The following is a 17,482-nucleotide window of genomic DNA, read 5'->3' as shown; positions in this document are numbered from 1 at the left end:
ATATTCTAGAACGAATTTTCTAGGTGTGGGACAAGCACTGTTTGACACGCGAAAGAGAGAAAAGATAAGAACCTTCTCGAAGCTAGACCGAGAACTCTAGAACGCCGTACGACAAGCACGTAGCAGTGTGCGAAAGAGATAGCAAGTACGCGCGTTCTAGAATTAGGCGATCGCTACTCAGTAGCGCTCCCGCCTAGAAAGTTCTCGTAAACATCGGAAACATCGTTCGAGATTCTTCCCAGGGATATATAAGCGAGCCAAAACGCGATCACTCAGTTCAGTTTTGAATGCGATTCCAAGCGATAAACAGCGAAGAGAAAAAGTGCGAACAAGTGCGATACCAGTGATAAAGTACTGAGTGATTTAAGTGATTAGTGACAGTGTTTCCTTGTGTGTGTTATTAGTGCTTTTCTGTGCGTAATTTCCAGATATTAGTGTACACGAATTCCTCATAGATTTTATTGAAATAAACCCTTGAATAATTCGACGGCGTTTTCTATCCGATCCCCTAGCTCGTAACAATATTTTTGAGTTTGAGTTTTGATCGTGAAACCTTATGATTCTCAAGTCTTCCTAATATGCCTTAGAACCAAAGTGATATTATCTGTCAGGTACAGAAGTCTTCAGAACGAAACATGGAATTCGTTTATGACTTCTTTGGTGGTAGCATTGCGTGTCATATGTACTGTTTATTCTCATCCCTGGACCAATGTGGCATCTGTATCTCTATTCTCTTAACTATATCTCTTCTAGATATTTATTTGATGTTGTAGGTAGTGTACATATCAGTGTTGGCCTAATGGCTTCAGCGTGCGACTGTCATACTAGAGGTCGTAGGTTTGATCCCTGGCTGTGCACCATTGGAGTTTCTTTCTATGTGCGTATTTAACATTTGCTCCAACGGAAAACATCGTGAGGAAACCGACATGTCTTAGACCCAAAAAGTCGACGACGTGTGTCAGGCACTGGAGGCTGATCACCTACTTGCCTATTAGATTTAAAAATGATCATGAAACAGATTCAGAAATCTGAGGCCATGATCTAAAGGGGTTGTAGCGCCACTGATTTATTTATTTTTTGTAGGTAGTGTACGTCAGAACATCCTTTTCGGCCAAGCAATGGACCGGCCGAGGTACAACGCGGTTGTCAGGAGATGTGCGTTGGACAGAGATTTTACGTTATTCCCGCATGGAGACAAAACCGTAGTTGGAGAACGGGGTGTCAGTTTGAGTGGGGGTAAGTGATTTAGGGCCTTATTTAAATTAAATTCTAATCCAGTTATAGGAACTGTCGAAATCGAAATCAGGTTTAAAAAAAAAAGAAGTTTGACTTTTTTGTATTGAACGTATTAAGCCGTAACTTGAATCCATTACCACTGGGACCTTCTGTTTTGTAGTAGGAGGCAGTCGGGCAGGAGGCTCACCTGATGTAAAGTAATACCGCCGTCCATGGACACTCAGAAATTGGTACAATCTTCTCTGAAAGGACCCTAAGTCTAATTGGTTGGTAGACAAATGGTTCCACATAGCGGTGGTGCGTGGCAAATACTGTCTAAGATAACGCTCAGTTGTCGAACATCGAATGTTATACGGAGGGTATCAACGATTCGAGACTCACAGGAGACGCCCTTGCGCGAGTCGTGGGAACCACCCCCACCCCTTCCCGGCCGAGCTAAGCTCGCCAAACAGCCCGTGCTGAACTGTAAAGGTAAGGGCCTTTACAGTTAGACCAATAGCTAGATTCCATTTAAAAAAAAAAGAAAAAAAAAGAGGGTATCTTGTATTATGTCTTCAATTACTTATAATGGGTAAAATCCAGGGTAAACTGCGTGTTGGTTTTAAGGCTTCGTTATGTTAGGGAGTAGAGAGGTATTTCGATTGCGGAAGAGTTCCAGCATCTGGTACAGGACATGATAGTCACCCTTCTAAAACTGATCTGATCTCCAGTAATGGAAAGGCACCGTAAGAAGATGATGAAGATTCAAATGAAACGCGCTCACTTTCAGTGACAAAGAACGACTAATTTATTTAAATACATCACAGATACAATAGACCACAGTAATACACTATGACACAACCATCACTAGATGGCGCCACTTTTACCATTTCTATAATAATAATAATAATAATAAGTCTTTATTCATTTAAGTTGGTACATCTTTCTTTTCATAGTGTAAGATTTGGGAACCCTTTTAAGTAAATATACCTGTGTTAGGGTTCCCAGCTCTTCCATAACAAAGTTAATTACTTAAAATAATTTAACCAGTTCATTTCCTTTTTATTTTTTACTTGTTAAACCGTTATCATCACACCTGATTGTGTGCATGAGTAAGTGTGTGAGAGAGTGAATGAGTAACGTGCATTTAAATTATGGGTCTCAAAAGCTATATTTTGATACTTTCAACAAAGATGAAGAACTGAAATATAAAATTAAACCTACCAAACTCCAAAACTTACCGCTCGACGTGCGTTAAAGTTTCTTCACAAATATTCTAACAACGTCCCTTTGTACGTTCTAGGCCAACGTGCGCGTATTTCCCTCGCACGTGCGGTTTACAAACGTGCTGACATCTACCTATTGGATGACCCACTGTCAGCCGTGGATGCTCACGTGGGCAGGCATTTGTTCGAGTCCTGTGTTGTGGGCTACTTGAGGAACACGACCCGGGTGCTGGTTACTCATCAGCTGCAGTTTCTGAGAGATGTTGATCAGGTATGTACCAACCAATTGTCGGTGGCTTGTATGTATGCGATGAACTCAATCATTGAATTTTATATACGAACCATTTTCACTAAGGGGCCGTTCATAAAATACGTCACACTGAAATCAGCTTTTTTTGACCCCCTCCCCCCCATTGTCACGCTTGTCATGCTTTTTGTGACCCCCCTTAGAAATATTTCGTCACAAAAACTAAGACCCCCCCCGCCTACTGAGTATGATAAATTCTAGAGAAATAGTATTTTCATTTGTTACTGAATCGAGAGCGCAGGGTACGTGGAAACGTTACTCTCTCAAGTATTGGAAAAACAAAGAAACCCGTTGTGAGCGCTCATGTCATGTAATAAACGGCGAACCTCACGCTGCCCTATACCCCCCCCCCCCCCCCCCCTTGTCACATCTTGTCACACTCGGCCAGACCCCTCCCCCCCCCTTGTATGCGAACGTAGTTTATGAACGGCCCCTAATACAAAACAGTGGGAATTCCTGGGAATTATTTGTGGGTATAAATCATTATGGTTTGGCTTGAAGGGCTTATTATAATGGTGGAGGATTTATGATAATGGTGGGACAGGTCGAAAATTTGCTAAAGTATGTTTATTATTAGTTTTGAGACACTGGGTTCATATACATGCCCGTGTACCTGGTCAAATAAGCGTAGGCTAATGAATGGAATATTTAAATGTTTTTTTAATAATTTTATTTACATTATATTATAAGTTTCACTATACTAACAACATGTGGACTTATTAATTGGTCTGAAAAAATGTTTTTTTTAATCAATTTCATATTCGACGGTTATAGTATTTACTAATAATTTATTTATTTAAATAAAGTCTTTTTGATTAATTTTAATATTTATCGTTAATCACTACTACATTTTAGTTTTTTTTATACGCCAAAGAAGTATAACTTCTAACGCGTGTACACACAGCCTTTTTTTCGTTTTATTTTAAAGAGCACTTGTTCTATATTGTGATAGTTTATTCTCACATACTGTATTTCATAAATAAATGAGAATGAATAACATATTATATATGTTTTAATTTGCTACCATTCAAAATCAAAGAAAATTAAAAAAAAAAACAAACTAAAAAAACTATAAAAACTGGCGTAACTGTTTACTACAATTAAAATCCATTATGAGAACTAAATAGGAGATTCGAAAAATAAGGTCATACAAAAGTTTGACTTCTTACGTGTGTACACTAATACACGTATATTTATTTATTATATTTATATTCACTTTACATACTTTCACTAAAAATCTCAAAAAATATCTTGTTAAGCTGTCCTATACTGATACAGAAAACATTCTTATCGTACAAAAATAGTATAGTTATAAATTTGTAAAGTAAAATTAATTAACTAAGTAACGTTTAGATGTAAAAGGAAGAGACTGGCTGCCCACAACACAGGGAATCCTAGTGTGGGGGCCAGTGCACTCTACTTTATAGAAACAATTAATGTATTTTGTGTGTAATAAAGTTGAATTGAATTGAATTTGTTTTAGATTATTATATTAAAGAACGGTGCCATAGCAGCGGCGGGAGATTTTGAAACATTGAGCGCATCTGGTCTTGACTTCGCCACTCTACTGGCGAGGGATGATCAGGAAGACGAAAAGCCGGCTCCAGAAGACAAATCTAACGTTGAAGAGGAATCCATTCTGCAAGGAAGCTTCAGGAAACGGCAGATGAGCATACATTCGGTGAGTGTTTTGTGTGTGATGGTGACGTCAGCGTGTGACGCATTCCGAGGTCGTAGGTTCGATCCCCGGCTGTGCACAATTGGACTTTCTATGTGCGCATTTAACATTTGCTCGAACGGTGAAGGAAAACATGGCGAGGAAATTAGTATGGTACAATCTAAACTTTGCATATTCTGCCACACATAATGGCGTGCAAATTTGTTTTAAAAGGAATTTTACGTAATCAGGCAATTCTTATTTAATTTGTAAAGATACAATATGACATTATTAAAATTTATTATTACGTTTTCAAATTAATATTTATTATGTGTTCCGTTTGACGTCCGAGGTCTATTATGAGAGTACATCGTTTCCGTTTCCGCCAAAATCGCTAGTATCCGACCTTTTAAGACCACGCGATTGAAACTGGAACTAACTTTACTAAAGCAAGCTGCCATACTTCTTGTTCATTGTTGGGTCGATATTCGTCTAGCACAGTCGCTTGTGCAAACTCAAAAACGAATCGGTATATTTAAAGTTATATCGACCTAAAATTTATTTTCAATCTGGAAATATTTATATATGTATACGTAAATTGGTGAACAAAATGGCTAATAAAAGTGCTTAAATCGGTGAAAGTGTTGGACGTCTTAGGAAACATCATACAAATTTTATTTTTAGATAAAATTTCTATGTAATAAAACTAGTAATAATGTTTATGGTAAATTATTGTAATAGACAAGTTGGTGATCAGCCTTCTGTGCCTGACCATGTCGACTTTTTGGTTAAAAGTCGGTTTCCTCACGATTTTTTCCATAAATCCAAATCAAGAACAGGCGTACCTAATTCTAACTTCTGCACTCTCTAAATCAGAGTTTTCCAAACTTTTTTGTGTCGTAGACCCTTTGCCATGTTTTTCTGTGTTGGTAAGTAGGGGACTTACCTGAAATTTCTAACTGTAGTGAAGTTTAGTGTTAAAAACTTAAAGTAAAACACATTTTAATTTATACATGTATTAATTGAAGTGAATTTTTTGTTTGTTTTTACAAGTTCAAAATGTATTTCGACCACAAAGCTAATACCAACATCCTGACACAATTTTATAAACATATATAATAAATTTTTCATTCTTAGGTACTTTTATAAATAATGTATATGTTTTGATATTATAAGATGTATGATGTAAGTAAATAGGTACTATCAGTGTATGTGTTGATATCCACTCCAACCTCCATTTTCATTTCATGGATCCCCAAATTTTGTTTTCGCTGACGTAGACCCCTTGCAGGTTGTCATAGACTAGCAGTCGATATAGACCACTTTGAGAATCACTGCTCTAAATAATAATTTCATTCAGTGGCTTGATCACAAGCGTTGTTTATAAAAATGTGAGCCGTCACTGGACGCCTGGCTGATGTGAAACATCGACATTATTTTGTAAATGTAATATGCAGAAAAGAACAGACTGTGATAGAAACTAAATATGTCATAATGATAAAATAAAATATTACGATTTTTTTTCCAGATAACGATGACTATTTGTTGAATAAACATTATTTTTATTAAATATTTTTAATGTGAAATTTACTACTGCATTTAGACTGTATATCATATAGCGTGGCGACGCGTCGCCACGCCAAAAATCGGTTTTACGTGCGGCTATAGATGTTTCACATCAATATTTGTATGTTCTCAGAGTGAATTCACAGTAGCGATATTGTGTAAAAATGTGTCTAATTTTTATTAAATGTTCCTCCACATTGTCGTATTGGCATAGGCTGTAAAGGTGTGTATGTTTGAAATAAATAAAAAAAAATATTTTATTAAATCAACTTCCAGGTAAGTTCAGTGGATAATCTCACAGCCACAGCTCCACCGGAAGGTGGAAGGGAAGAAGCGGAGATGAGGTCGGCTGGTGCGGTGTCTAGCAAAGTATACGGCGCGTACTTGCGGGCGAGCGGGAATCCCTTGCTGGTGACTTTGATGGTGATGGTAGCTGTGCTGGCACAGTTGCTGGGATCCAGCTCAGATTGGTGGACGAGTTATTGGTAAGTGGTATTTTTTTATAAAGGAAGCAGTGTTGGCCTAGTGGCTTCAGCGTGCGACTCTCTTACCTGAGGTCGTAGGTTCGATTCCGGGCTGTGCACCAATGGACTTTCTTTCTATGTGCGTATTTAACATTTGCTCGAACGGTGAAGGAAAACATCGTGAGGAAACCGACATGTCTTAGACACAAAAAGTCGACGGCGTGTGTCAGGCACTGGAGGCTGATCACCTTTTAGATTTAAGAATGATCATGGAACAGATTCAGAAATCTGAGGCCAAGGCCTAAAGTGGTTGTAGCGCCACTGATTTTTGTATGTGATTCTCGTTAACTTGTTGTATTATAAAGTATCTGTGAGTATCTACGGGTGCAAAAAAAAACAACTTTACTATGTACTTTAACAAATTAAAAATCCGTACTTGGACATATATCACAACTAAATGTAAGGTGTAAAAATGTATAGAAGGCTGTAGATTTTTGATCATAATTAAATAAATAATTTAATCTGCATGTAAATATATGCTGATAAATTATGGTACCATGTGCACAAATAATTCATTAACAGTAAAATTCTATGTTTCCAGCCAAGTGTTCGGTTTCTCTTTCAGAGGAATCGTCGCCATATCTTCCAATATAGGTAAATAATATATAAATTATATATTGCAGGGTCAATCAAGAAGAGGAGCATCCTCTAACGACACTTCGCACGTTCGATTCGAACGAAACGGGTCCGCTCCAACTTACGTCGAATTTTACGGACGCGCTCGTTAATAACGCGGAATTCCAATCCGGCCTCACGAGATATGATTGCATTTATATTTATTCCGGTAAGTTTAATAGACTCACTGGGTGAGTGTTTTGTGTGTTTTCTATGTGATAAAGGTATTATTATCATGCAGCATTGTTGGCCTAGTGGCTTCAGCGTGGGACTCTCATACCCGAAGTCGTAGGTTCGATCCCCGGCTGTGCATCAATGGACTTGCTTTCTATCTGCGCATTTAACATTTGCTCGAACGGTGAAGGAAAACATCGTGAGGAAACCGACATGTCTTTGACCCAAAAGGTCGACGGCGTGTGTCAGGCACTGGAGGCTGATCATCTACTATTAGATTTAAAACAAAAACGTCACAAAAAACGTGATGGAAGCGCGCGCTCAATTGAACAGTGTACGGAGGTTGCGTACATGTCAACAGGTTGCGTACATGTCAACGCGTACGTCGAGAGACGTTCGTACGTTATTTTGAACGCCCGTCAGCGTTAACGTACGCACATGTGAACAGTTGTATGAATATGCCACAATTACTAATTGCGTCATTTGAAAACGCGCGTCAAAATTTTGCCATCTGAACATAGTCTTAGTCTACTATGTTTACTCTAACATGAATCTTTAATGCCTTTTTGAATTTGTCAAAATATTGCGAGTTTTAGACGAAAATTGTTTAAATAACTGCACACCCTCATACCTAATAGACTTCTTCAAATGATTTGTACGCGGCTTCGGCAAGTATTTCTGTAGTTGTGTATTTGATTTACCAATTATTTGACCCATTTGAGGCCAAAGTCGACGAACGTACGATGTACACAATTTTCATAAATAATTCTAATATAATAAATAAATTTAAAATGTAATACCTTAAAATATATTATTAAAAGGAGTCCCTTTAGGCAAGGTTCCGAAGATACTGGCAGCGTTCTGTTTGTAATGTATATATGTTGAAATAATATCTTTTTTCCAGCTATGATAATAGCCCTAGTGGTTGTATCACTACTCCGGTCTTTTCTGTTCTTCTCGATGGCTATGCGTGCGTCGACGCGCCTTCACAATAAAATGTTTTCGTCAATCACACGTGCGCCAATGCGGTTTTTCCATACGAACCCATCTGGGCGTATTTTAAATCGATTCTCAAAGGATATGGGAGCCGTCGATGAAGTGCTGCCATCTGCCTTGTTGGATGTTCTGCAGGTTAGTCAAATTTTGTATGCATAGGTTATTCAAGACTTTATCGTAAATAGTTATTCGTCAGTGCCAAGAGGGTATGCTTTGAATCTTAATATATATAAATTTCTTGTCACGATGTTTTTCCGCGATGGACTCCTAAACTACTTAACTGATTTTAAATTAAATTGGCACACCGTGAGCAGTCTGGTCCAACTTAAGAGATAGGATAGCTTAGATCTTTAATTATAGTCGCAATTTTCTTTAATTGCAAATTATTTGATACAATTGTAACAGATGGCGCTGTGTTAAAAGTACCAACGTTCCTTCCACATAACTTATGTGGAACGTTGGTACTTTTAATACACTATGCTTTTACTCCTACCGTTTCCCTTGAATAGTTTACTACTATGTAATATAACAAAAACCTTAGCCACAGCAACGCTTGGCCGAGTCTGCTAGTAAATATATAATTACTATATGTTTAATTAACTTAAGTTATAGAATAGTCAGGAATTGAGTATTAATTTTCCGTTTCGAAGGACTAATATAAGTCTGGACGTATTAGTTGATTTTAATATATAAATCGAACGAGTCACCAGTTATAATTCACTGAGCCGGCCATTTCATGCGTAGACCTGCTTTAATCTTTCATTATTTTGATAGATTGGCCTGTCGCTCGTCGGTATAGTGGTGGTCGTTGCGACGGTGAACTACTGGCTGCTATTACCGACGCTGGCCATCGGCTTCGTCTTCTACGGACTTCGAATATTCTACATCGCAACGTCTCGTAGTATCAAGCGCCTGGAGGGTGTAAGTGAGTCATCTGTGTGCTGTTTTCTATTGGATTAACTTGACATTTGACAGCTTTGACAATTGACTTAAAATATCGTACAAGTTTTATGCATAAAATAAAATATGGCTTCATATGAAATATTTAATGTTAAAACCAGAAAACGTTGGCAGTTTGTTTAATTAGTAAACTGTGAAGGCTGCATCGAGTTTCTCGAGTTAAAAGCATTGAAATATATACGAAAAAATTAGATTGTCGTGTTAAGTTAAGCTTATCTGTATTGTCTGTATCTTATATTCATTGCCTTTTCTTATCTATTCAATGCATTAGTCTGAGTTGTTTTTGGTAAATGTATTTAACAGTGTTATTCATAGAATATGAAAATTGAGAATTCTTGCGTAGAACGTACTTGCGTACGTACGAACGTACTTTGTGCAAATGAATACAACAAATTTTTTTAACGTATAAGTTTCTTAGTATCGACAGAATATGATGGCCTTAAATTTTACCATAGCTATAAAGTTAATACGTATATTTAAATTATATATCTTAAAAAGGATTTTTGAACTAATAAAAACCGCTTTAACTTGCTTATAAAGTTTTATTTCATTTAAAGTAATCTCTCGTCTCTTTCTGACAGATTACTTTTACGCTATGATGAAAAGAGATAGATGCGAATTTTTAATAATATATATTTCTTCCAGCTCGCAGTCCCGTGTTCTCACACCTCAACGCCTCCCTTCAAGGGATTACTACGATACGAGCCTTCGGCGCTCAAGAGACACTTATCAAGGAGTTTGACAATCACCAAGACTTGCATAGTTCCGCGTGGTAATATATTCGAATTTATTTTCTATTAGCTATACTAATATAGAGGAAAAAATTTATTTCTTTGTTTGATTTGCATTGACTAAGCCGCAAAACTACAGGACTGATTTGAAATTTTTAACCATTACATCAATACGTTATCCCTCGTGAACATAGGCTATATAATATTTTTTTAAAAGTGTTTTCTATGAAATTACTATAGTTAAAAGGTGTAAAAATACTCATGAAATAATGATTTTTTTAAAATCCTTCCCTTTGGTTTAGTCCCTGTGGTTAAATGCTGGCAATTACTTGCTGTATTGCGATACTCATTGGTTGAGCGAAGAACCAATTCTCTTGTCACCGGAAGTGACGTTTGTAGTGTGGTGATTCACTATAATATTCACTAGCACACAAAACTTCATGATTCAAATCAGTTTTGTAAAATTACACACTTCACAAATTCGCTCTCAATTTCCAAAGATCCGACTCGAAGGACCAAAATGTTGTAATATTTATTTTTGTATAAGTGTGCAACTACGGAAGCAGTGCGTGCAGTGTGTGGTGTGATGCATCACGCTATTAATTATCAAAACATAATTCATCGTGCATACGTATCATTTTTTTTATAGAACAGGGGGCAAACGGGCAGGAGGCTCACCTGATGTTAAGTGATACCGCCGCCCATGGACACTCTCAATGCCAGAGGGCTCGCGAGTTTAAATAATGTTTATGTTCTTTTAGTTTTTTTTTAATAAAATCTTGTGTTTATAGGTATATGTTTATCGCAAGTTCCCGTGCGTTTGGATTCTGGTTGGACCTGGTCTGCGTGGTGTACATCGCAGTAGTTACCATGAGTTTCCTCGTTTTTGGACAAGGTATATAAGGAAATTAATAAGTTCAGTTGACTAAAAAAATTGAATCAGGTGTTATTGTGAATGGTGAACTTTGTAGGTTCGATCTCCGGCTTTGCACAAATGGACTGTTAATAAAGCTCATATATTAAGAGTCCAAGGAAATCATCGTAAGGAAACCATGTCTCAAATATAAAAATCTATATGTGTCAGAATATCGAAGTAACGAATACAATCAAGAGGCCAAGAGGGTTGAAGTTGGTCCAAAACATAGTTACAGTTATTATTATGAAAAAAAGAGAAATAGGTTCATTTAACATTAATATTTTTCACACGTTGTATTAAATAAAGAAAATCATCTAAATATACATATCAAACATTTTTGACTTCTCGAATACACTCAAAAAATTATCAAAGTTTAAGAAGAATTTAACTACAAACACTCTATCTGGGTGATTAAATTTTAACCATTACAGCAAACAACTAAAAAAAATGTTTACAGAGAAATATGGAGGCAACGTGGGTTTGGCGATAACCCAAGCGATGGGCCTCACTGGTATGTTCCAATGGGGAATGAGGCAGTCAACAGAACTCGAGAACCAGATGACTAGTGTGGAGAGGTAAAAAAAGTATATTATCTGTGCATTGTTCTATCTACTCTGTGACACGAGTTACAAAGTTTTTAATCAGCATTATTTGTCATATGTCAAAGTTTAAGTCTAAGGGATTTGTCAGTTTCAAACGCCGAAAACTATTTAAAACCAATTTAGAAGAGTCGTTTACAATAATGAAATATTTAGACGCCATTAAAAATAAAGTGAAGTGAAGTCAAATATTTGTTAGAAAGAAAGTCTGAATGGAGTGTTTGACAATTTTATATTAACTGCCAGTTCTCAAATCAAGGGCGTAGAACGGAAGAGAAGAACTGCCAATAAACTCTCCGCCACTCTTTTTGAAACATGTTTGTGAGCAGCTGCAACCATAACACCCTATTCCACAAGATATCTTAAGGAATTAATAGTTAATTAACAATTCAAATTCACCTGCTGATATTTTGTGGAATTTTCAGGATAGAGGAATACTCAAACATAGAGCCTGAACCACCATTGGAATCGGAGCAGAGCAAAAAGCCGCCCCCATCTTGGCCTGATGCTGGTCGTTTGCAGTTCAAACACGTGTTCCTTTACTATGCTCCGGGGGAAGGGGCGGTTCTGAAGGATCTCACCATGGAAATTCTTCCCCGCGAGAAAGTGGGAATTGTCGGCAGAACTGGAGCCGGGAAGAGTTCTCTTATAAACGCGTTGTTCAGGTTAGTTATACGTCAGTCAAACTTTAATTTAGGGTTGTCAAAACATTTGAATATGATGTTTGACATGATTAACAGTGTTTGACAGATTTTCACGTGACTAAACTTATTCGAATATGCTCTTAATATGTAAACAGAGAAGTTATTCAAATTTAATTTACTTTTTAATTCTTAACATTATTTAACCAGTGTTAACCTCAACTTTCACGTGTGTGTAAATGAATTTTCGTCAAAATTACAATTTATTGAGTATTTGTGTGATTTTTTTGGTTTTAATTCTTTTTAAGGAATCTCTGTTGAATTTTCCAGGCTAGCAACAATAGAAGGCGAAATAATCATAGACGGTCGTGAAACAGCATCTCTAGGCCTTCATGAGCTTCGAAGTCAGATCTCCATCATCCCACAGGAACCAGTTCTCTTCTCGGGGACTATGAGGCACAATTTGGATCCATTTGATGAATACCCCGATCAAGTGCTCTGGAGAGCTCTGGAAGAGGTGATTTTAAAAAGTTTTTTATTTAAATTTTCTACGGTTTTTGAGGAAATAATTCGCAGTGTATTGAACTGCAATTCGTCGTGGTAGGTCAAACAGTAAACAAGGTATTTAATTAAATTCTATATTGATTATTTAGCCATTGCAAAGATTTTATCGCGGGTTTTGAGCGCGGCGACCAAATCAAGAAATTCCGTAACGAAAATAAAAACCTAACACATGATGACGTAATACAGTTGCGGTTATTTCGAGTTAGAGCGGGATAGAACGCATACTGCTTATTTATCTCTCTGGCGAGATCGGTGATGTAGCGTATGTGGCGCCGATACAGCAGGTATGCGTCAGAGTGAGACAGACTATATAGGTGTGTTAGTCTGATTCTGAGTGCATAATGCATAAATAAATATTTTTTTCTTATGTTGATAAAAATGCTATACAATAGCTTTAACGCGACAATTCCCGGGTGCCACAATGTTGGTGATCGACCTTCTATGCCTGAGAAGCTTGGGTCCACCCCAAATAAAGGAGTGGGTAGGGGGTAGCATACGCTGTTTTCCTTCTCCTTTCTTCGAGTGTGTACGAACCCAAACGTCAGAGAACCTTCAAATAATAATTCAGTGGCGCGGCCCCAGTCTTGCGTTAGATCTCCTTACATCTAACAAAAATGGTTAATCATCAATAGGTGGAGTTAAAAGAAGCGGTGATGGAGCTGCCAGCCGGTCTGAGCTCTCGTATGTCCGAGGGCGGTGGAAACTTCTCAGTGGGCCAGAGGCAGTTGGTTTGCCTCGCTCGAGCCATCGTCAGGCGGAACAGGTTGCTCGTTCTGGATGAGGCCACGGCGAATGTGGATCCGCAGTAAGTTTATGTTTTGGGGAAAGTATTTCTGATGGTTCTTAATTGATGTGGGATGAGATTTTTTTTTTTTTTTTCACTTTGGTAGACCAATTTTCATTGATGCAAAGATTTTAAATTTTACTTGTACTTATGTATCGTATAAGCGTTAGAAGTCTTTGGCATTAAATAAAGATCTTTTTAAAAATTTCGTTTTAGTAAAAGTCTTAAAATTATATTATTTTTAACATTAATAATAGGTATATAATATAATACATTGAAAGTTTTATTTTTACGCAATACCTAGTTAAATAAAGTTTGTTTAAATGTCACAAAAAAATCTACATAATTGAAGCAATGTTTTTTACTTTATTAGCTAAAGTATGATACAAATATGCTGACACAGAATTCTGGAGTCCAGGCCTAAAAACTAATGAAATTTTCAGAACCGATGCCCTCATTCAAACAACGATTCGCAACAAATTTGCTGACTGTACAGTACTCACAATCGCTCACAGATTACACACTGTCATGGATTCGGATAAAGTAAGTTACACATCTAACGGCTGGACTTATTTTGATGAAATTTTTGATACAATTTGTTTTTGCCATTCTCTAGGTTTTAGTTATGGACGCCGGCCAAATGGTGGAGTTTGACCACCCACACATGTTACTGCAGAAACCGAGTGGCTTTTTACGAGCTATGGTGGACCAGACTGGCCGATCCATGGCCGAAATCCTAGCTAAAGTCGCGTTACAGGTAATGTTTTTCTCCTAGACCTTAGACCCAAAATTTGTGATTCCTTTTTTCTCCGAGACCAAAAACGTGTCAGGCATAGGCCGATCACCTATCAAGGAATCAGATGTTTTTGATGAAAGATTTTCTGGCCATATCACGAAAACTAATTATTTATATATTCACTTTCTTTCTTTTCTTGAAGGTATTGGCTCCTGTTTTTTTTAAAAAAATATTTGTTATAGATTTATGATACTATTACTTGCTTGAATCTATATTATATATTTTCTTTGAGCAAAGTCTTCATGACCTAATTGTTAGGTACCCACAATAATCATATTTTATTTTCAGGCGTACAACAAAAAGTACCCGCAAACTTCAGAAGTCACCGAATGAATGTTCCTACTTAGCGATTAATACTTAATTCTCCCGCGATGGGTTTTCTCTAAGTGAGATTTTTAATTTATTTGCATGCATTTCATTAAAACGACCTCCAATTTTTACGCTTACTCTGTAATCTATACCAATCTAAAAATACATTTTCTGTGATGGTTTCAAATGCGATCCCAAAAATCTTGGGCTCTGCAAGTAAAGGCATGGACTACCTGCGCACCTGCCAAAACCTGATAATGCTATTCGTATAATTCTCTTCAGACTCGTTTTTATGAAATCGCATTTCTTAAGGATATTTATATTATCCGGTAAATGACTGCCGTATCGGAATTATGATTTAAAAGCTCAAATTTGTATGCCCTAGGCTTTGTACGGCCGTTTCTGGGTGCTAGTACGTACAGTACTTAATTTTTAAGTAGTTAAATTATTCCGGATCGAAGGACCTCAAGTACGGGTACCGTCAAATTTGGTGACATTAGTTTTGACAGTTGACATCTGTCGTATGTCGCGTTCATTAAATCTAGGCCGCTTGGTGGTTTTTGCCTGTTTTATCAATAGGTTAAACAAATTATTCTCAGAATGTTTACAGCTAATATAATTTAAATGTTTCAATTTATATATTTTGTTATTTAAGCTTTGTTATATGTTAAATATAACGTTCGACAATTGTTATATAATTTTCTATATTTATTTAAATGATTATTTTGGAATGGTCAGAATCTGTTGGACACATGAACCCAGAAGTAAAAGGCAGCGACATTTATGTAATATATAATATAGCTGAAAACACGTCAACCACTTTTGGCAGCTTACACATAGTTTTTGTTTAATCATATTAATAAAACAGGCATTCCCACAAATGCCAACCAAATACTGTATGGGTAAAATTCAGACTCAGAGTCGAGACTAAACTAATGACTCCCTTATATTAAAATCCAACCCATTAAAATTGTAATTCTCGATGTATTTTGCCCATATTTATTTGTGTGTAGCAATCTGTGTCATTTAATTTGACGTGATCTGTATGTAATACTTAAATGGTTACCAATTTACTTAAATCAGGTACTTTTATGTGTGTTTTCTCGAATATTGAAATTTGTGTGATTTGTAATGAACAGTGCCTGCTAATTATAATGAATCTATTTTATAATGATCTTGTTTGTTGAATGTTAATTAAATATATTTGCAATTTTTATGGGTTTTATTTGAATTTTTTAAAACCAGTCGATCATGAGACGAGACAAAAAAGGAGAAGTCCACTGAAGCAGAAATCATTAAATATAAGGAATACAAAATTTAATCATTTAATAATGATATATGATAATAATAAAATTACTTTCACATTTACACAAATGTTACGTTATGTCAAGGGTTTATTTCTTGAGTAAATCAATGAGGAATCTATAAACACTAATTACACTAACACAAAATATAGTCACTAATCACTTTCACGCAATTCACAGTAATTTATCACTTGCTTTCACTTGTCTCGCACTTTATCTCTTGATATCGCATTGGAAACTGAATTCCGATGGTGGTGGTAGCAGGAAATATCTCTATCACAAGGGTTGTTATGCAAGTACCATCGAAGATATTACTATCACTAATATGTCTATAATCTTCCAAGAATGCTCCGTAGAATTTTAAGGATTCAAAAAACTTACACAGTAAGCTGTCCAGAAATATTTCCTTCAAGAAAAGATCGTACCAATTCTTAAAATGCCAGCATTTGTCTTCTCACAGTGAGGGCCCATGGGCGATATCACTTAACATCAGATGAGTATCCTTTACATACAAAAAAATCCAAAACCGGACGGCGATAGTTCCTGAGAAGTTTTCATTTTATCACAAATACCCTTTTTACTTAATTATCCTGATAATGATAATAGTGGTCTTTCTGTTATACTATCGTTAGACGAAATTTGCAAGAATAAAGATGTAATCTAGACTTGTAAGAATCAATCGAGCAGCCCCAACTCGATTTGTTTATAGAACCTCTTTTGTTTTAACAACCAAAATAATTCAATTCCTAATGCACCTAATAAGTAATAAATCTAAAATTCCCTGTGGCAGTGTACGTTTAATGCTGGCAGTTCGATACTTAACATTTGTCCTTACCATAGGACTTATGAACGGTTTTGAACTGATTTGATTTTGTTAATTGATAATTAATGACAGCTTACAATTACTAATTCTCCGTTATATATACAGAGGAATCTCTATAACTCAAATGTCAAGGGAAATGCAAAAATTTCGAGTTTTCGGCTAAATAACTTCGAGAAATGATTTAACAGCTGAAATTTTGACTTACGAAGATTACTTAATAAAATAAATTACATTTTAATGAAGTAAACTACAATTTCGGGGAATTCCAAGTAAGACATTATATTTTACTAATTATGAGTACTACGGAGGCTTCTTGAAATTCGAGTCATAGACATGTAGGTATTATTATTTTTAGTTTTAGTTAGTTATTAATATTCTATTTTTTTTTTCTCTAGAGAAAGGTTCTATAGATAAATATTTATTTATTTTTTTATAAAACTTCTGGTTATGCACTCATCATTTCAATTTTTTTTTCTTTTCTTACTAGGGTTGCCTGGAAGAGATCACTTGTTAGCGATAAAGCCGCCCGTTGCATCCCTTGTAATTTTTATGTATTGTGTCATTTGCAACGAAGTGTAAATAAATAAATAAATATTATCAATACTTCGTACGGAATTAGTGTTTTGTTCAATTTACAAAGTCTAAATAGTTCTAGATACCGCGTTCAGCGGAAAGGATTGGCATTTTTTCTATGTATTATATCTGACGGAGAGAGTGATGATTGGTGGTGTGGAACGAGGAATATTAAAAAAATCAAACATATCTTTATTCATAG

The 17,482-nt window shown here is 36.2% G+C and overlaps 1 protein-coding gene across 2 annotated transcripts in view; it reads left to right on the top strand.

Annotated features, from left to right (window-relative positions):
* LOC110999965 (ATP-binding cassette subfamily C member 4-like) overlaps window positions 1-15,792 on the top strand; it is a 64,760-nt gene extending 48,968 nt beyond the window's left edge. For both annotated transcript variants that reach the window (XM_045633403.1, XM_045633402.1), the window contains 16 exons: window positions 1,084-1,236; window positions 2,519-2,712; window positions 4,232-4,429; window positions 6,248-6,456; window positions 7,119-7,279; window positions 8,189-8,415; window positions 9,055-9,205; window positions 9,886-10,012; window positions 10,763-10,866; window positions 11,345-11,462; window positions 11,912-12,151; window positions 12,458-12,644; window positions 13,324-13,496; window positions 13,919-14,018; window positions 14,092-14,232; window positions 14,560-15,792. In XM_045633403.1, coding sequence (XP_045489359.1) covers window positions 1,084-1,236; window positions 2,519-2,712; window positions 4,232-4,429; window positions 6,248-6,456; window positions 7,119-7,279; window positions 8,189-8,415; window positions 9,055-9,205; window positions 9,886-10,012; window positions 10,763-10,866; window positions 11,345-11,462; window positions 11,912-12,151; window positions 12,458-12,644; window positions 13,324-13,496; window positions 13,919-14,018; window positions 14,092-14,232; window positions 14,560-14,604 — 2,528 coding nt within the window. In that variant the 3' untranslated portion in view covers window positions 14,605-15,792. The remainder of the gene's footprint in view (window positions 1-1,083; window positions 1,237-2,518; window positions 2,713-4,231; window positions 4,430-6,247; window positions 6,457-7,118; window positions 7,280-8,188; window positions 8,416-9,054; window positions 9,206-9,885; window positions 10,013-10,762; window positions 10,867-11,344; window positions 11,463-11,911; window positions 12,152-12,457; window positions 12,645-13,323; window positions 13,497-13,918; window positions 14,019-14,091; window positions 14,233-14,559) is intronic.
* Window positions 15,793-17,482: the final 1,690 nt, after the last annotated feature.

This window comes from Pieris rapae, chromosome 23 (genome assembly GCF_905147795.1).
Source record: "Pieris rapae chromosome 23, ilPieRapa1.1, whole genome shotgun sequence".
Lineage (NCBI taxonomy): Eukaryota > Metazoa > Arthropoda > Insecta > Lepidoptera > Pieridae > Pieris > Pieris rapae.
The sequence above is the reverse complement of the archived record's forward strand: the minus strand, read 5'-3'. Positions and strand labels throughout refer to the sequence as shown.